Genomic DNA, 15,355 nt, shown 5'->3' on the forward strand with positions numbered 1-15,355 from the left:
TTTCTGAAACTTGCACCCCTTTTATTATGTATAACGCATTATTATAAACATAATTTGTTTCCATGTCTTTATCTCCTCTGTTAGGTTGAAAACAAAGATCTTGTTTTTATCTTCGTGAATTAGGGAATTTTCATCACAATTACTCCAGCTCCTGGCACACAATAAGTGCTCAATAAATATTAGTCAAGCTGAATTATTGGTTAAAAGAAAGTTGACGATTGGACAGCAGGTATATTTGGACAGTCTGGGTTATGCTATAGTAACAAAAATGCCCGCTATCTCAGCGGGTGGGTAGAGACATTTTATTTCTCACCCAGAAGTCCCTACTGGGTCTAGTAGTCCTAGATCCAGGCTGTTTGCATTTGTGTTTACACATTCTTGACATGTAGTATTCCCTATTACCATGGGAAAGAGAGTCACACAGTTAGCTCATAAATGCTTTGGACCTGAAGCAACACCTGTCACTTCCACTCTCAACCCAGTGGCCAAAACTAGTGATATGTCTCTGCCTGTTTGTGTGGGGGCTGTGTGAGCACATGGAGAGCATAGGGATATTGCGTGAGTAGTAATTGTATTGCCTTACTAAATATAAAAGGTCCTTTTGTAAATACAGCATTTTGAAAAGACTAAATCGAAGGCACTGTTTACATCTTCGGGGCACTTAATGATCTAATTGAGAAGAGAGAGAGAGAAAAGACTTACAATTTGAGAATTGTCCCTATCAAGAAATACAACTGTAATACTCATCTTATGGCTTTGTTTTAGTTGTAGATAATGAGTTTGTTCAGACTGTGCATCTTAAGAATTGTTCTTGAGTAAAAAACTAAAACTGAGGTGCTGAGAGGATGTAAAACAAGTGGAAGGAAGAGACTGCATATGAATTTTGAGGGACAAGATTTATTTGGTATTGAATTTTAGAATTCTGGATGAGTAGGCAGTGTTTTCCTATTTCAACTTTTAACTGACTAACGAAAATGCTTTTGTAATAATTGGTTTATAAAAAAAGTATTGTTCTATATCACTTCAGTGATACCTTTTCAATATTATATTTTCAAGTCTCTCTTCTTTCTCAACAGGGACATTTTTGAAGAAGATAATTATAGCCCCATCCCTATTGTTAATGAAGAAGAATATAAAGTAGTCATCAGTAAATTTCCCTTTCAAGATCCAGACCTTGAAAAGGTATAAGCTAGTTTTTAATTTAAGAATTCTCTGAAACAAATTCATGAATAGCTATTGCTATATAATATTAACCTGACATTGTGAGAGTGGCTTCTTTTGAGGCTTTTGTTGTTATTGTGTTATCTGAGAAACTCAGTTATGTTCTGTTGACTGTTAAAGATTATGTTACTACTTGTATTCTACTACTACTACTACTACTACTACTACTACTGTTTTTGTGAAGTTAAGAAGGGATTTTTCTGGGGATACTAGGAGCAGTTGTCCCAAATGTTAGGTGAATTCCCAGGACAGGTATTAGTAACATTATATAGATTCCAAATTAGATGAAGTAAATGTCAAGTAGATTATAGGAATAAGAATATTCTAGGGAAAGAGAGGAGAATTGATCTGAAGTGTTCATCATTGTGGAAGATCTTATTTTATGTTTTCTTTTCTAGAAATACACTTCTGCAAAAAGTTTATCTTGGTTAAATAGGGTTGTATGAAGGCAGTTGCCACCTGTAGATTTTTTTCCTGAAATGGGAATATGTATTTTTAGAGTCAAGATATGTTAACAAAAGACAGGATAGAGAAAGGAAAGAGACCAGCACATAGAGTATTGTGGGAATACACATGATTGCATATGTGTGATCATCCATACACATCAGCACACACTTGAACCTATCTAGTATCTCTGGGTAGAATCTGATCTCCCAGGAAAACAGCATCATCTTTCCTGTTATTGTCACTTTTATTCTTGTTTTTTTTTTCTCTTTACTTTTCTTTGTTATTTTCTAACTCTTTATAATTTAGTCCTTTTCTATGTTTTTATTTCTTCACAGTGAACAAGAGTGAATTCTCAGTGAATGTGTGAACTATGACCAAATTTTTGTTATTTTTTATGTATGTATAAACTAGACATGTTGTGGGGCGCCTGGGTGGCTCAGTCGGTTAAGCGTCCGACTTGACTTCGGCTCAGGTCATGATCTCACGGTCCGTGAGTTCAAGCCCCGCGTCGGGCTCTGGGCTGATGGCTCGGAGCCTGGAGCCTGCTTCCGATTCTGTGTCTCCCTCTCTCTCAGCCCCTCCCCCATTCATGCTCTGCCTCTCTCTGTCTCAAAAATAAACGTTAAAAAAATAAATAAATAAATAAATAAATAAAATAAATAAACTAGACATGTTATGTATAATAGTCACTAAATATAGGACCAAGTAATTAAATGCATAGCTTTTAGATTATAGCCAAGACTGCCACTGCATATACATAATAGTTGTATTTTAATGAACACAAAAGACCAGAATATTCTGCATGTTGTGGCTTGGTTTTATTTTGTTTTAGTTACTGGTAATAAGTTTGTTCAGGGTGTAGCATCTATATAAAGAACATTGGATTTGGTCCAGGTTCACATGCCAGCTCTGCCTATAGCTTGTGGGCAGATGTCTTACCGTATTTAGGCATTTGTGCCACATCTGTCCATGTCGAACTAAATAATCTCTAATGTCCTTTCTAATTACACTAAGTCATTCTAAATAGGTTTATAGTTAAAAGGAAGTTTGACTTTGCTTGTAGGGTGCTTCCAAAACATGCAGTATCTCTTAGGATTAAGCTCATTACGAGTTATATTCATTGGTTCATGTGTTACTTATTGAAAAGAAGAACTAATGTTAAAATAAAAACCACTTGGAAGATTTAAATCTGCAAACTGAAAAAACTCATAAAATTATTTAGTAACATTCTCTTGGTTGTGTGTTTATATATTCAATTTTTTCCTAATTTGAGTATAATTTTCATTTAAAACTATTAGAAAAGATGTAAAACTGCCTCTCAAATAACTTGAATTGTGTTTTTAGTGTATATTATAGGTGAGCAAGAAGTAAGACTGAACATATATGCAAAGATCTGTCTTTTTGCAGATAACTATGCTAATTTGATAAGAACTCTTTGGCTAAAAGAAGAACTTATTTATATTCTGTCTTTAATGTCATTAAAATAGTTCTTAAAGCTGAAATGCCTTTTAAACAGTATTGGGTTCATTATTCTGTAAAGCATAATTTGGAGGTGAATTAGCACTTACATTATCATCAGGTGATTTTAAAGAATACCAACTTTTTGGTTGGTTTTTGTAGTACTCCCGATTGAGTCTCTAAATTTGGAAAGATTGAACCTACCAGTTTTGGAGAGACACTGCTGTATATGACTGTTTCACCAGCAGCCAGTTGTAAGTTTCCTTCTACTAGAGGTACCTAAGAATACTTCGTTCATTCAGATGTTGATCATTCATCTACTAGACATTGTGCTATTTGGTAGTTTTTCAGTCTCTGCTGTCAAAGAGCTTACAGTCAAGTGAGGGATAAACATGAAATTACAATTCACAGAATTTGGCACTCCTTAAGATAGAGGAAGCAGCATGCAGAAAGGCTTTATTTCTGTAGTATAAAATGCAAGGTTGATAAAGTACAAGAGATGAAGATCAAGAAATGAAGATGAAGAAGTGGAAAGGACCAGACTATTCTAGAGCTTATAAACAGTGTTAGAGAGTTCAGCCTTTATCTTGAGGGCTATTGAGAAGTCACAACAAGGTTTTAACCACTAAAAACATAATCTGATTTGTGCTTTAGAAAGATCTCTTTGGCCAATGTGTGGCAAATGGATTAGATAAGAGTAAGACTAGCGGCTGGGAGGCCAGCTAGGGAATTGTTGCTGTTATCTTGGTAAGAGAGATTGGTGACCTGAGTGGGAGTTATGGCCATGGAATTTGATTTAAGATATGTTTAGGAGTGGGGACCAACAGAAGTTGGTAGTTATTTGCATATGAGGGATGATGAAGATAGAGGGGTCAGGTATGATAGCCAAGTTTCTGCCTTAAAGAGTAGTAGCATTTACTAAGATAGGAAATACCAGAGGAGCAGATTTAGAAGGAAAGGATGGTAATTGCACTATTGGATCTACTGAATATGTCCCAAATGTCACAGCCTAATGGAAGTGTCCAAGTGGCAGTTAGATATATGGATTTGGACTTCAGGAGAGTTAGCCTCGAGTAACAGATTTGGGATATTGGTGCTTGCATGGTGATTGAAGTCATGATATTAGGCAACATCATCCAAGGACAGTATGTGTAGTAAGAAGAGAAGATGTGTGGTGCAGGGCACGTGGGTGTCTCAGTTGGTTAAGTGTCTGACTTTTGATTTCAGCTTAGGTCATGATCTCACAGGTCTTGAGTTTGAGCTCCACATTGGGCTCTGTGCTGACAGTTTGGAGCCTGCTTGAGATTCTCTTCCTCTCCCTCTCTGCTCTTCCTGTGTGCGCCCTCTCTCAAAAGAAACAAAAAAAAAAAGAGAGAGAGAGAGAAGATGTGGGCTAGAACCCTAAGGCACAGCAATAATTAAGAGATGGCTAGACTAGGAAGAGCTACTGGGAAGGTAGACAAATAAGGAAAATCAATGTGGGGCATGGATGCCAAGGAAGGAGAGATCATTTAAGAATCAGGAGGGAACTGTGTCAGATATTTCAGATAAATCAGGTAACGTGAAAGCTGGCAAAGTCTGTTGGATTTAACATCTGTGGGGTCACTAGTCACCTTGGTGAGAATACTTTCACTGGTTAACTACGTTGCAACAAATGTGAAGATGGAAGTATAAATTAGAATTCATTAAGTGTAAATAGGAGCTTTGGGTAGAAATCTTGGAGAGAATTTACCTTTTGGAGACTGAGAATTTGCTAATAAAATTTGGCTGATAAAGCACTTTATCCAAAAGGTACCCTGTAAACCATTGGCTGCACTGCTGTAAGGTATTACAGGAATTATGGAATGAAATAGATACCTTGTTGGTGTCAAGCCTTCACTGAACGTGAGTGAGAGGAGTCTTAGAATTAATTGATGATACTGAGCCAGGAAGATGGCCCATAACTTACATGGCCAACCTGACTCTTGTATTATGAATGCAAAGCAACAGACAGCTAGACCTCTTCTGCAGGATGTTTCTCATCAGAACATACAGTGGTATTGATATGTACTTTCTCTGCTTCTTAGAAGTCTGATAATAGGATTTAAGAAACAGGTAAATTGCCACTATTTTCTCAGAAATATTTTAGTTTTCTTTAAAATCTCAAACATGATTAGAAATGTAACAGTAGACTTTGAGATGCAGTCATTTCCTATTCAAATGTGAAAGCAATTTAATTTTTACACTTTCAGGTGATTAGAATATCTTTTTCTAAAATTTCAAAAACAATATCAACTTTGTTTTTCTTTCTACAGCAATCTTTCCCAAAGAAATTTCCCATGTCTCAGTCAGTGCCTCATATTTACATTCAAGTTAAAGAATTTATTTATGCTAGCCTTAAATTTTCAGAGTCACTACACCGGAGGTAAGTTTACTAATAAATGTGTCTTCATCATAGCTATTTTTGTGAAATAGTAACACTTGATTTGCAGGCCTTGATTCTTTAATGGATTATCATCTCATTGGAAAAGCTTGCATATTTTAGCGACATTGGAGTTAAGTTGCTATAAATTTGATGTTATATATTTTTTTATTTTTTATAATGTAGATCTTCAAACTCATAAAAATAGAGATAATAGGATATGAAACTCCTGAGTTCTCAGCATCTGTAGCAATAATAAACATTTTGCCATATTGTCTAACTTTTTTTGCCGAAGTATTTTAAAGCAAATTCCAGAAATAATGACACTTTACCCCTAGAAACAGTATGTTTTTCTAAAACAAAATAAAGACATTTCATTATTCAGCTTTCATACTTAAAAGTTAACACTATTCCATTCCCTAGTCCATATCACTATTTTCTTGATTGTCCCCAGGATGTCTTTTTACTGTTGGTATGTTTGTTTGTGAATAACAATTTGATACTGTTACTCTTTTAAAAAACGTTTTATTAAGTTTAAAAATTTTAATTCCAGTATAGGTAACATGCAGTGTTATATTAGTTTCAGGTGTACCATATAGGTGATTCAACAATTCTACACGTCACTCAGTGCTCATCATGATAAGTGTACTCTTAACCCCCTTTGCCTATTTCACATATCCTCCCCGCCCCCCTTCACCTCCCCTCTGGGAACTATCAGTTTTTTTTTTTTTCCCTCTGCTGGTTTGTTTTTTTCTTAAATTACGCATATGAGTGAAATCATACGGTATTTTTCCTTCTCAACTGACTTATTTCACTTAGCCTTATTTCACTTAGTCCACTCAGTGGACACGTGGGCTGCTACAGTTGGTATGTTTGAATCATGGTCCAAATAAGGCTCATACCTTGGATTTGTTGTTAAGTTTGTTTATCAATATTCCTTTTTTTCCCCTTTTTCTTTAGTTGTTTAGATCTTATGCTTTTTAGTTTTTCTATTGCTAAGGTAGCAGTAGCTAAACAATATCCCTCCTTTATGTCATTCCCTTGTCAAAAAGATGATATTCTCAATAGTTTTGTTTTTCCTTAATTAGGTTTAAAATGAGGATTCAAACAAAATCCATAGAAGTAAAGAAGGTTGTAGCAAATAGGTATCATACTCAGTAATGGAGAGCACCACAACAACTGTTGGTAGCTGTAGCCAACTTGAACTTAGACTAGAGAATGTCATTTATCTGGTGTGATGAAAGCAATACCCTACATTTATGGAGATGGGCAATGTGATATTATCCCTGTTTTGCTGATAAGGAAACTGAAGCTCAGGGGGGCTACATCACCCAGAATGACCCAGCTAGTTAGTTTGAGAGCTGGGATGAAGGAGCAGGCCTTAAGACTCCCATATCAGAGAAAGTGTCTGGCATATAAGGAATAATCAGTTAATATTAGAACATTAATCTTTATGCCACACCTTGTTCCAGCTACCTAGATGGACCATGCATTATAGTCACTCACATACTTCTAATTGTGAATACACTCTGGAGGAGAGAGTGGTGATGCTGGCTTTATAGTCTCCCTTTCTGAATTCCATTCTTAATTTGTATATTGGATAGCAGGAAATACCTTCAGTGTGAAATTCTTCTGAATTTTAAGTCATAAGAAAGGCATGAAGACAGTTCAGATATAATATTTATTTTCCAAGTTGAAACAGAACAATGACAGCTGTTTTTATTGTATTGTATTGTATTGTATTGTATTGTATTGTATTGTATTGTACATGTCTCTTATTGTAAGCTACCATGATTTTGGATTTAAGGAGCACATAAATAAATGGAAGAAGAAATGTGTGCCCTGCCAGGGTAAAAGAGTTTTCTGATCTTAGGTCTTACACTGCTTCTTCCTTGTGAATAGAGATGGTTTAAAAGGTTTCTTAACTTTTGTTCCTGAATAACATCTGAGTTTGAGAGGGAAGGAAAAGAAAGGAAGATAAATACCTAATGCATGGCATCTGCTGTGCTATGTGTTTCTCACAAGCCAGTGATTGTCAAAGCTTAGTCCCCGGACCAGCAGCATTAGCATCACATGGGAAATTGTTAGAAATGCCACCTTAGACCTACTGAAGCAAAAACTTTGAGGGTGGGGCCCTGGGTTTTACCAAGTTGTCTGGGTAATTCTGATGCATTCTGAACTTTCAGAACCACTGCTTTAAGCTTCATAATACTCTACCACCTCTTATACAAGAGTCTCTAAAGGTATATTTTAAAGACATTAGCTTTTAACCTCAGTCATAAAACTCACTAAAGATACTGTGTTCCTTATACGGCACAACACAATACACACCATATAATCCAGCATTTGAAAACTGATGGATATATATGAATATTAACTGAAGATAAATAACAAATGATTATGATGGTAGTTTTCAATTGCGGTAGTTTTCAATTGCGGAACTCAAATGGTCTGAGAACCCCCAATAATTTATGCCTGTCTTGTTCTTTATTTAATACTTTAAATTTCTGATCTGGATAGAGGCAGTATAATGCAGTGGTTAAGAATATAAGCTTCAGACTTAGGCCTTAGTTTAATCTTGATGGCGACACTCACCAGTTGTAGTAAGATGTTGGACAAGTTTCCTCACCTCTAAAACGAGTGAAATAATTCATAGGGTGGTTGCAAGAATTAAATGAGGTAATACAGGTGTATAAAGCACTTGGTATACTGCCTGGCATATGATAGGCACATAGGTACTTCAGAGAGGATGGGATACTATAATATTAGAAGTGAGACTGGAACTTGGAGTGTTAATATTTTATTTTGTAAGTATCAGGGAATTGTTGAAGAATTCTTAAGTAAGGAATGACGTTACTAGAGTTATATTCTAGAAAGTTTACTCTGACCTTAATGTGGATAATACGTTAGAGGGGGATAAAAAAAAATAGTCATGTTGAACTGGTGAAGGCAGTGGTTCAAGAAGAGAGATGAAGAAAGACTGAAATAGGATCAGTGGCGATGAAGAGGGAGGAGCATAAGGAGCCTGATATTACCTGTGCTTGTGAATAATTAGATGAATAAGTTAAGGGAAGTTAATAATTTGATTACCTGTAGGTGAAGCTCTCAGTTTCTGGTTATAGTTAGTCATCTTTGGAAACAATGATGCATGTATTCATCTGTTCTTTCGAGGTAAACATATGCAAGTGAAAGGGAGAAACAAGAAGTATGTCTTTAAAACTCATCCTACAGGAGTGCCTGGGTGGCTCAGTCGGTTAAGTAGCTGACTTCAGCTCAGGTCATGATCTCGCAGTTTGTGGGTTCAAGCCCTGCATCAGGCTCTGTGCTGACAGCTCAGGGCCTGGAGCCTGCTTCGGTTTCTGTGTCTCCCTCTCTCTCTGCCCATTCCCTGCTTGTACTTGCACTCTGTCTCTCTCTCAGAAATAAACATTAAAAAAATATGTATATATATATATACGTGTATATTATATATAATATAAATATTACATATGTATATATAATATATTATAAGTATTATATATGTATATATAATATATTAGATATAAATATCATATATGTATATCTAATATATATTAGATATAAATATCATATATGTATATCTAATATATATTAGATGTAAATATCATATATGTATATCTAATATGTATATGAATATTATATATGTATATCTAACATATATTATGTATATATATGTATATCTAATATATATTATGTACATAAATATTGTATATATATAAGCAAAAAAAAGTCATCCTACAACTTGGCTCAAATGTTCTATTTGAGACTTATTCTTTTAAAAAAAATTTTTTTAACGTTTATTTATTTTTGAGAGAAAGACAGAGTGCGAGCAGGGGAGGGGCAGAGAGAGAGAGGGAGACAGAATCTGAAACAGGCTTCAGGCTCTGAGCTGTCAGCACAGAGCCCCACGTGGGGCTCGAACTCATGAACCGTGAGATCATGACCTGAGCCAAAGTTAGACGCCCAACTGACTGAGCCACCCAGGCGCCCCTATTTGAGAATTATTCTTGAAGTTGTAGTCTTGAATCTATAATACTGGTTCCCCTCATCTTTTACTTTAAATGTAGAGTACTTTAACATTTTTTTAAATTGGTAGTGTATACAATTTGCATGGTCCTAACACATACTTTTTATTATCTAATCTAAATGCTGGTTATTGACTGTAGAAAGTAGAGAAATTTAGAATTAACTTTTGTTTTATTTATAGAGGAGAGACATTGGCTATCTAATTGTTATTTGATTCTTTATTGCATTTAGAACACCAAAGATAAAAGTCATTAGTTGTAATATATTATGTATAATTTTCCCTAAAGCCTCTCTCATGACTGACTAGAACTAGAATTGCCACCTCAGTTCTGACTTTTTCAGTATGTGAATGCCTAGCCTTCTAGAAAGTCAATGTTGTGGACTAATGCTACAGCAGAAAAGATTGTCAATTTTTCCCTCATCTTTTTAATTTTTTTTTTTTTTACATTTATTTAGTTTTGAGAGAGAGAGAGAGAGAGAGAAAGAGAGAGACAGGGAGGGGCAGAGAGAGAAGGAGACACAGAATTCAAAACAGGCTCCAGGCTCTGAGCCAGCTGTCAGCATAGAGCCCGATGTGGGGCTCGAACCCATGAACCAGGAGATCATGACCCTAGCCGAAGTCAGACGCTTAAACGACTGAGGCACCCCAGCCAGACTCTATCTTTGATAAAATATTTGTTACTTTTGTTAGTTCAATATCTAGTCATTCTAATGAACTATGATCATAAGTTATTTATTCAACAAGACTTATCTTTGCACTTTTAAAAATTATGCTTTATTAAATACATCAGCTATTTTCATTTTGCTCATGAGAGAATCAACAGTTCAGACAGACGCAGCATAGTTACTTTAAAACTATGTAAATCTGGGGGCGCCTGGGTGGCGCAGTCGGTTAAGCGTCCGACTTCAGCCAGGTCACGATCTCACGGTCCGTGAGTTCGAGCCCCGCGTCGGGCTCTGGGCTGATGGCTCGGAGCCTGGAGCCTGCTTCCGATTCTGTGTCTCCCTCTCTCTCTGTCCCTCCCCCGTTCATGCTCTGTCTCTCTCTGTCCCAAAAATAAAATAAACGTTGAAAAAAAAAAATTTAAAAAAAAAAAAAAATAAAAAAATAAAACTATGTAAATCTGAATTTAGATTATCAGCTTTCTGACATATTTTTATTTTAAAAATTTGTATCTGTGACCTGAAATTGAGCTATTAGAGTTCCTTTGTTTTTTTATTTATCATTAAAAAGTTATGGGAAAAATCACTTTCTGGATTTAAAGCTCTTTTGTTATGTTTAAATAGATTTTGGAGTTAGATTTTTAGAACCAGAAGATGCTTTAGAGCTTTGTAGTACAAATGTTTGGCTTTCTTTTTATATCTGAATAAAAGTAGGACTGGAGAATGAAATGACTTCATGAAGAGACTTCAAAGTCTCAACTATTTAGTTGCAGAGGAAACATCTGGACCTAATATGATCTTTAAGAAATTTCAGTTTGCAGAAGAGGTTAAGCTATAAAAAATTTTAGGAGATTTATTATAATTAAGATTTAATTACCATGAATTTTTTTTTAAAGGTAGTACAAAAGAGTACAGCTTATAGGCTCAAAGGACAAGGAGTTAAGAAAAAAAATGCTCAATTGGGATAAAAATGTAGTGGAGACACTACTGGTCACTGTCAGGTAAATCTTGTTGGTACAAATAGGACGTAGGTGCTGATAGGTTTTCTTTCTCTACTTTTACTTATGCAAGAAAAAAGTATGCATTGACTCAGCGTTCAAGGAAGTTCAGGGAATTGAAACAAAGGGCATTATCTATCCTAAGTATTGCAGGATATTTCATCTGGGAAGTATGCTTTTCAGGGTATCTTTAAGCATAATTTGAGAGTGTTAGAAAAGAAACCAGAGGAGTGGGCGACCACCTCTTTTTATCAGGGTGAGTACATTGATTGTTCTAGGACACTGTTGGTAGATTAGAAAGTGTTTTCTGTTTGAGAGTTTTGATACCAAGAAACCCTGAAGCCCCACTGGGAGTATGTCTGGGAGGTCTTGATTTTAGTTGTAAAGAATCAGAGAAATATTCTTTTTAGGTCTCCCAGAATTAGGGTTAGCAGGTATTGAAAAGAGTGCCTGCATTAAAAACATTGGAGTAGTAGTGAGAAGCACGTATATTTTGTCAAATCTTGCTCTATTTGCAGTTAAAAAATAAACTAGTAAATGTGCTTCAGGAGTAATGTTTTAATAAAATAAAATAAAATGCTAAAATTTTAGTCTTATGTTTAATGCAGTGGTTATCAGCTGGGGTAATTTTGCCCTCCAGGGTACATTTGGCACTGTCTAGAGACATTTGGGGCTGTCACAACTAGGGAAAAGGGTGCTACTTGCATCTAGTAGGTAGAGGCCAGGGATGCTGCTTCAAAGCCCAGGACAGCCAAAGAATTATCTTGCCTAAAATGTTAATAGTGCTAAGACTGAGAAAACTTGGTGTAAAGACAGTTTAACTGTTCTGATAACAAAGCTATATATATCCATATATATGTGAAGAAGTCATTATTTACTTAAATTGAAGGCCTAGAAAATAAAAAGCTTGTTAGTGCTAGCCTAGGAGTTTTTAAGATGTTAAGGAATATTGTAGAGGTTTTTTTTCTTTATACCAAATTAAACTTAGTGTATGTAATTACGTTTATTTCTTTGAATCGTAAAAAAAAAATCTCAATGGAAATGGATAGCTTAATTATATTAAAGTTAAATCTAGTAATTACTTATATCTAGAAAGAGCTCACATCAATTTGCATTTTAAACATAATTTTACTGGTAGGGGCTCCTGGGTAGCTCAGTCAGTTGAGCGTCCAACTTCAGCTCAGGTTATGATCTCACAGTTTGTGAGCTCAAGCCCTGCATTGGGCTCATTGCTGTCAACGCAGCGCCTGCTTCACTTTGGATCCTCTATTCTCCTTCCTTTCTGCCCTCCCCCACTCGTGCTCTTTTTCTCAAAAATAAATAAAACATTAAAAAAATAATAATTTTAGCTGTATTGTATTTGAAGTGTTTTTGAAAGTGTCCCATAGTGGAGTCATGATTTAAGAATAATTTTATTTCCTTAGACTAAGTACCCCATGGTTTTACTGTGGTGGTTAACTGAATACATTTAAATTATGCCATAAATGGGGCACCTGGATCGCTCAGTTGGCTGAGCATCCGACTTCAGCTCAGGTATGATCTCATGGTTCATGAGTTCAAGCCCCGCGTTGGGCTCTGTGCTGACAATTCAGAGCCTGGAGCCTCCTTCGGATTCTTCGTCTCCCTCTCTCTCTGACCCTACCCCGCTTGTACTCTGTGTGTGTGTGTCTCTCTCCCTCAAAAATAAATAAAACATTTAATAAAATAAATTATGCCATAAATGAACATTCTATTTTATTGAAAATGTCCCTTTAGGGGCGCCTGGGTGGCACAGTCGGTTAAGCGTCCGACTTCAGCCAGGTCACGATCTCGCGGTCCGTGAGTTCGAGCCCTGCGTCAGGCTCTGGGCTGATGGCTCGGAGCCTGGAGCCTGTTTCCGATTCTGTGTCTCCCTCTCTCTCTGACCCTCCCCCGTTCATGCTCTGTCTCTCTCTGTCCCAAAAATAAATAAAAAACGTTGAAAAAAAAATTAAAAAAAAAAATGTCCCTTTTGTGACAGAATTTAATTTTGGGATTTAATAAATATGAGTAACTTATTTAAAGATACAAAAGAATGAGGTGGAGGAAATTATTTTAGTAAACTGCGTTAAATTATTTAGGAAGCTAACCATACCTTTGTGAAAAGCTAAATAATAATCAGTCTTTATTTTTAGCTCAACAGAAATAGATGATATGCTTAGAAAATCTACAAATTTGCTGCTGACCAGAACTTTGAGTAGCTGTTTACTGAACCTTATTAGAAAACCTCATATAGGTTTGACAGAGGTAAGTTAAAAAAAAAATACTAATAGCTAAATGTTTCGTTATATGCAAAAAGTTTTATGAAGTATTGCTAAACATCATCCTGTAAAACTGGCTTTCTATTTTAAGTTTATTAGTAGAAGTAGATTTGTTTTGTCAGTGTAAATTCAAACCATGTGAGGGGAAAAGGTATACATGGAGAATATGGTAGATGGTTGATGATGTTAGAAAATACATGTAGATTTATGATTGCCAGACTTTACATGAAAAGTGAAAATACTCATTTTTTACTTGGTAAATGTATAAAATTTGGAAAAGTACTTTAAGAGTTATTTTAAATCAATTGGCAGACTCTTGATTATTTTTTTTTTAAGTGATAGCATTCATAGTATTTGCAGCAGGCTTTTGAAATCAGATAATCCCTTGTATCCTATAAAGCTATAATTGTACAAAAATGGCACAATTGCTGGAAGTAACAATCCATTTTAAAAAACCAAATGAAAAAAAAATAGTAAAAATAAAAATAAAAAACCAAATGATTTTGTGTACATGTAACCTGCATCTCACCAGACATATTTTGTATTTTCCAGCTGGTGCAGATCATCATCAACACAACACACCTGGAACAAGCTTGCAGGTACCTGGAGGACTTTATAACTAACATCACAAACATTTCTCAAGAGACTGTTCATACCACAAGACTTTATGGACTTTCTACTTTTAAGGTATGTAAAACCCCGACCAAAAAGTTTTTATTTCCATCACTCTAAGCAAACTTTTAAAAATCAAAGACAATTTTTATTATGTACTTGATTCCATTATATTCCAAACAATTGAAAATTAGAGATATTCACTGTCAACAAAAAGTACATAAATGTCAGTTCCCTTTTGGCATTTTAAACATCTTCACTAAAATGGAGAAAAATATATTGATTTCCTAAAGCTGTATTACATTTTGTTCATGTTTTGAAGACTTTTACAGTATTGCTGAATCAGCCTAACTGGATTTCCATTAATACCTCACAGTTCCATAATTAATTTTGTATGTAATGTATATACATGTGTGTTTGGAAATTAAAAATGTGGGATGAATTAGGTAAGTGTTAAATTGGCTTCACACTCTTTGTTGGCTCTGATATGAAGAAAAATAAATATTTTATTTACAAACCTTGTTACATGTTACTGAATTCCTACCTTTTTCTGAATGGAAAGATTTCTGTTTGTATAATACTGTAGGATGTCCCAAAAGATTAATTAATGGTTTTTTTTTTAATTTTTTTATGTTTATTTATTTTTGATAGAGAGAGATGGAGCAATAGCGGGGGAGGGGCAGAGAGAGAGACACACACACACAGAATCTGAAACAGGCTCCAGGCTCTGAGCTGTCAGCACAGAGCCTGACGTGGGGCTCGAACTCACAAACCGTGAGATCATGACCTGAGCCGAAGCCGGACGCTCAACTGACTGAGCCACCCAGATGCCCCTAATTAATGGTTTTTTTAAGCAGAATGGAAGATTAAATAATTTCATTAATTTGTTTTATAAACTATTTTATAATTTTATTGATTTGGGGTCATATACATGAGATACTGGCATAGTCTAGTAATATAAACGTTTTCATTGAATAGTTTATTAAACTAATACAAACTATTTCCTGGTCTCTTATCTTTGTTTATTTATTGTTTTAATTTTTTCATGTTTATTTCTTAGAGAGAGACAGCATGTGAGTGGGGGAAGGGCAGAGAGACAGAGAGAGAGACACACACACAGAATCTGAAGCAGGCTCCAGGCTCTGGACTGTCAGCACAGACACCCTGACACATGAACTGTGAGATCGTGACCTGAGCAGAAGTTGGACATTTAACTGACTGAGGCATCCAGG

The 15,355-nt window shown here is 35.5% G+C and overlaps 1 protein-coding gene across 9 annotated transcripts in view; it reads left to right on the forward strand.

Annotated features, from left to right (window-relative positions):
* The window catches only part of EXOC6 (exocyst complex component 6), a 299,891-nt gene that overhangs the window by 185,953 nt on the left and 98,583 nt on the right, over positions 1-15,355 (forward strand). For all 9 annotated transcript variants that reach the window (XR_006209204.1, XM_042960757.1, XM_042960755.1 and 6 more), the window contains 4 exons: positions 1,077-1,182; positions 5,421-5,530; positions 13,386-13,497; positions 14,064-14,198. Coding sequence is in view for 8 of the 9 variants with exons in the window: in XM_042960757.1 (XP_042816691.1) it covers positions 1,077-1,182; positions 5,421-5,530; positions 13,386-13,497; positions 14,064-14,198 (463 nt within the window). In the remaining variant the exon portion in view is untranslated. The remainder of the gene's footprint in view (positions 1-1,076; positions 1,183-5,420; positions 5,531-13,385; positions 13,498-14,063; positions 14,199-15,355) is intronic.

Source organism: Panthera tigris, chromosome D2 (genome assembly GCF_018350195.1).
Source record: "Panthera tigris isolate Pti1 chromosome D2, P.tigris_Pti1_mat1.1, whole genome shotgun sequence".
NCBI lineage: Eukaryota > Metazoa > Chordata > Mammalia > Carnivora > Felidae > Panthera > Panthera tigris.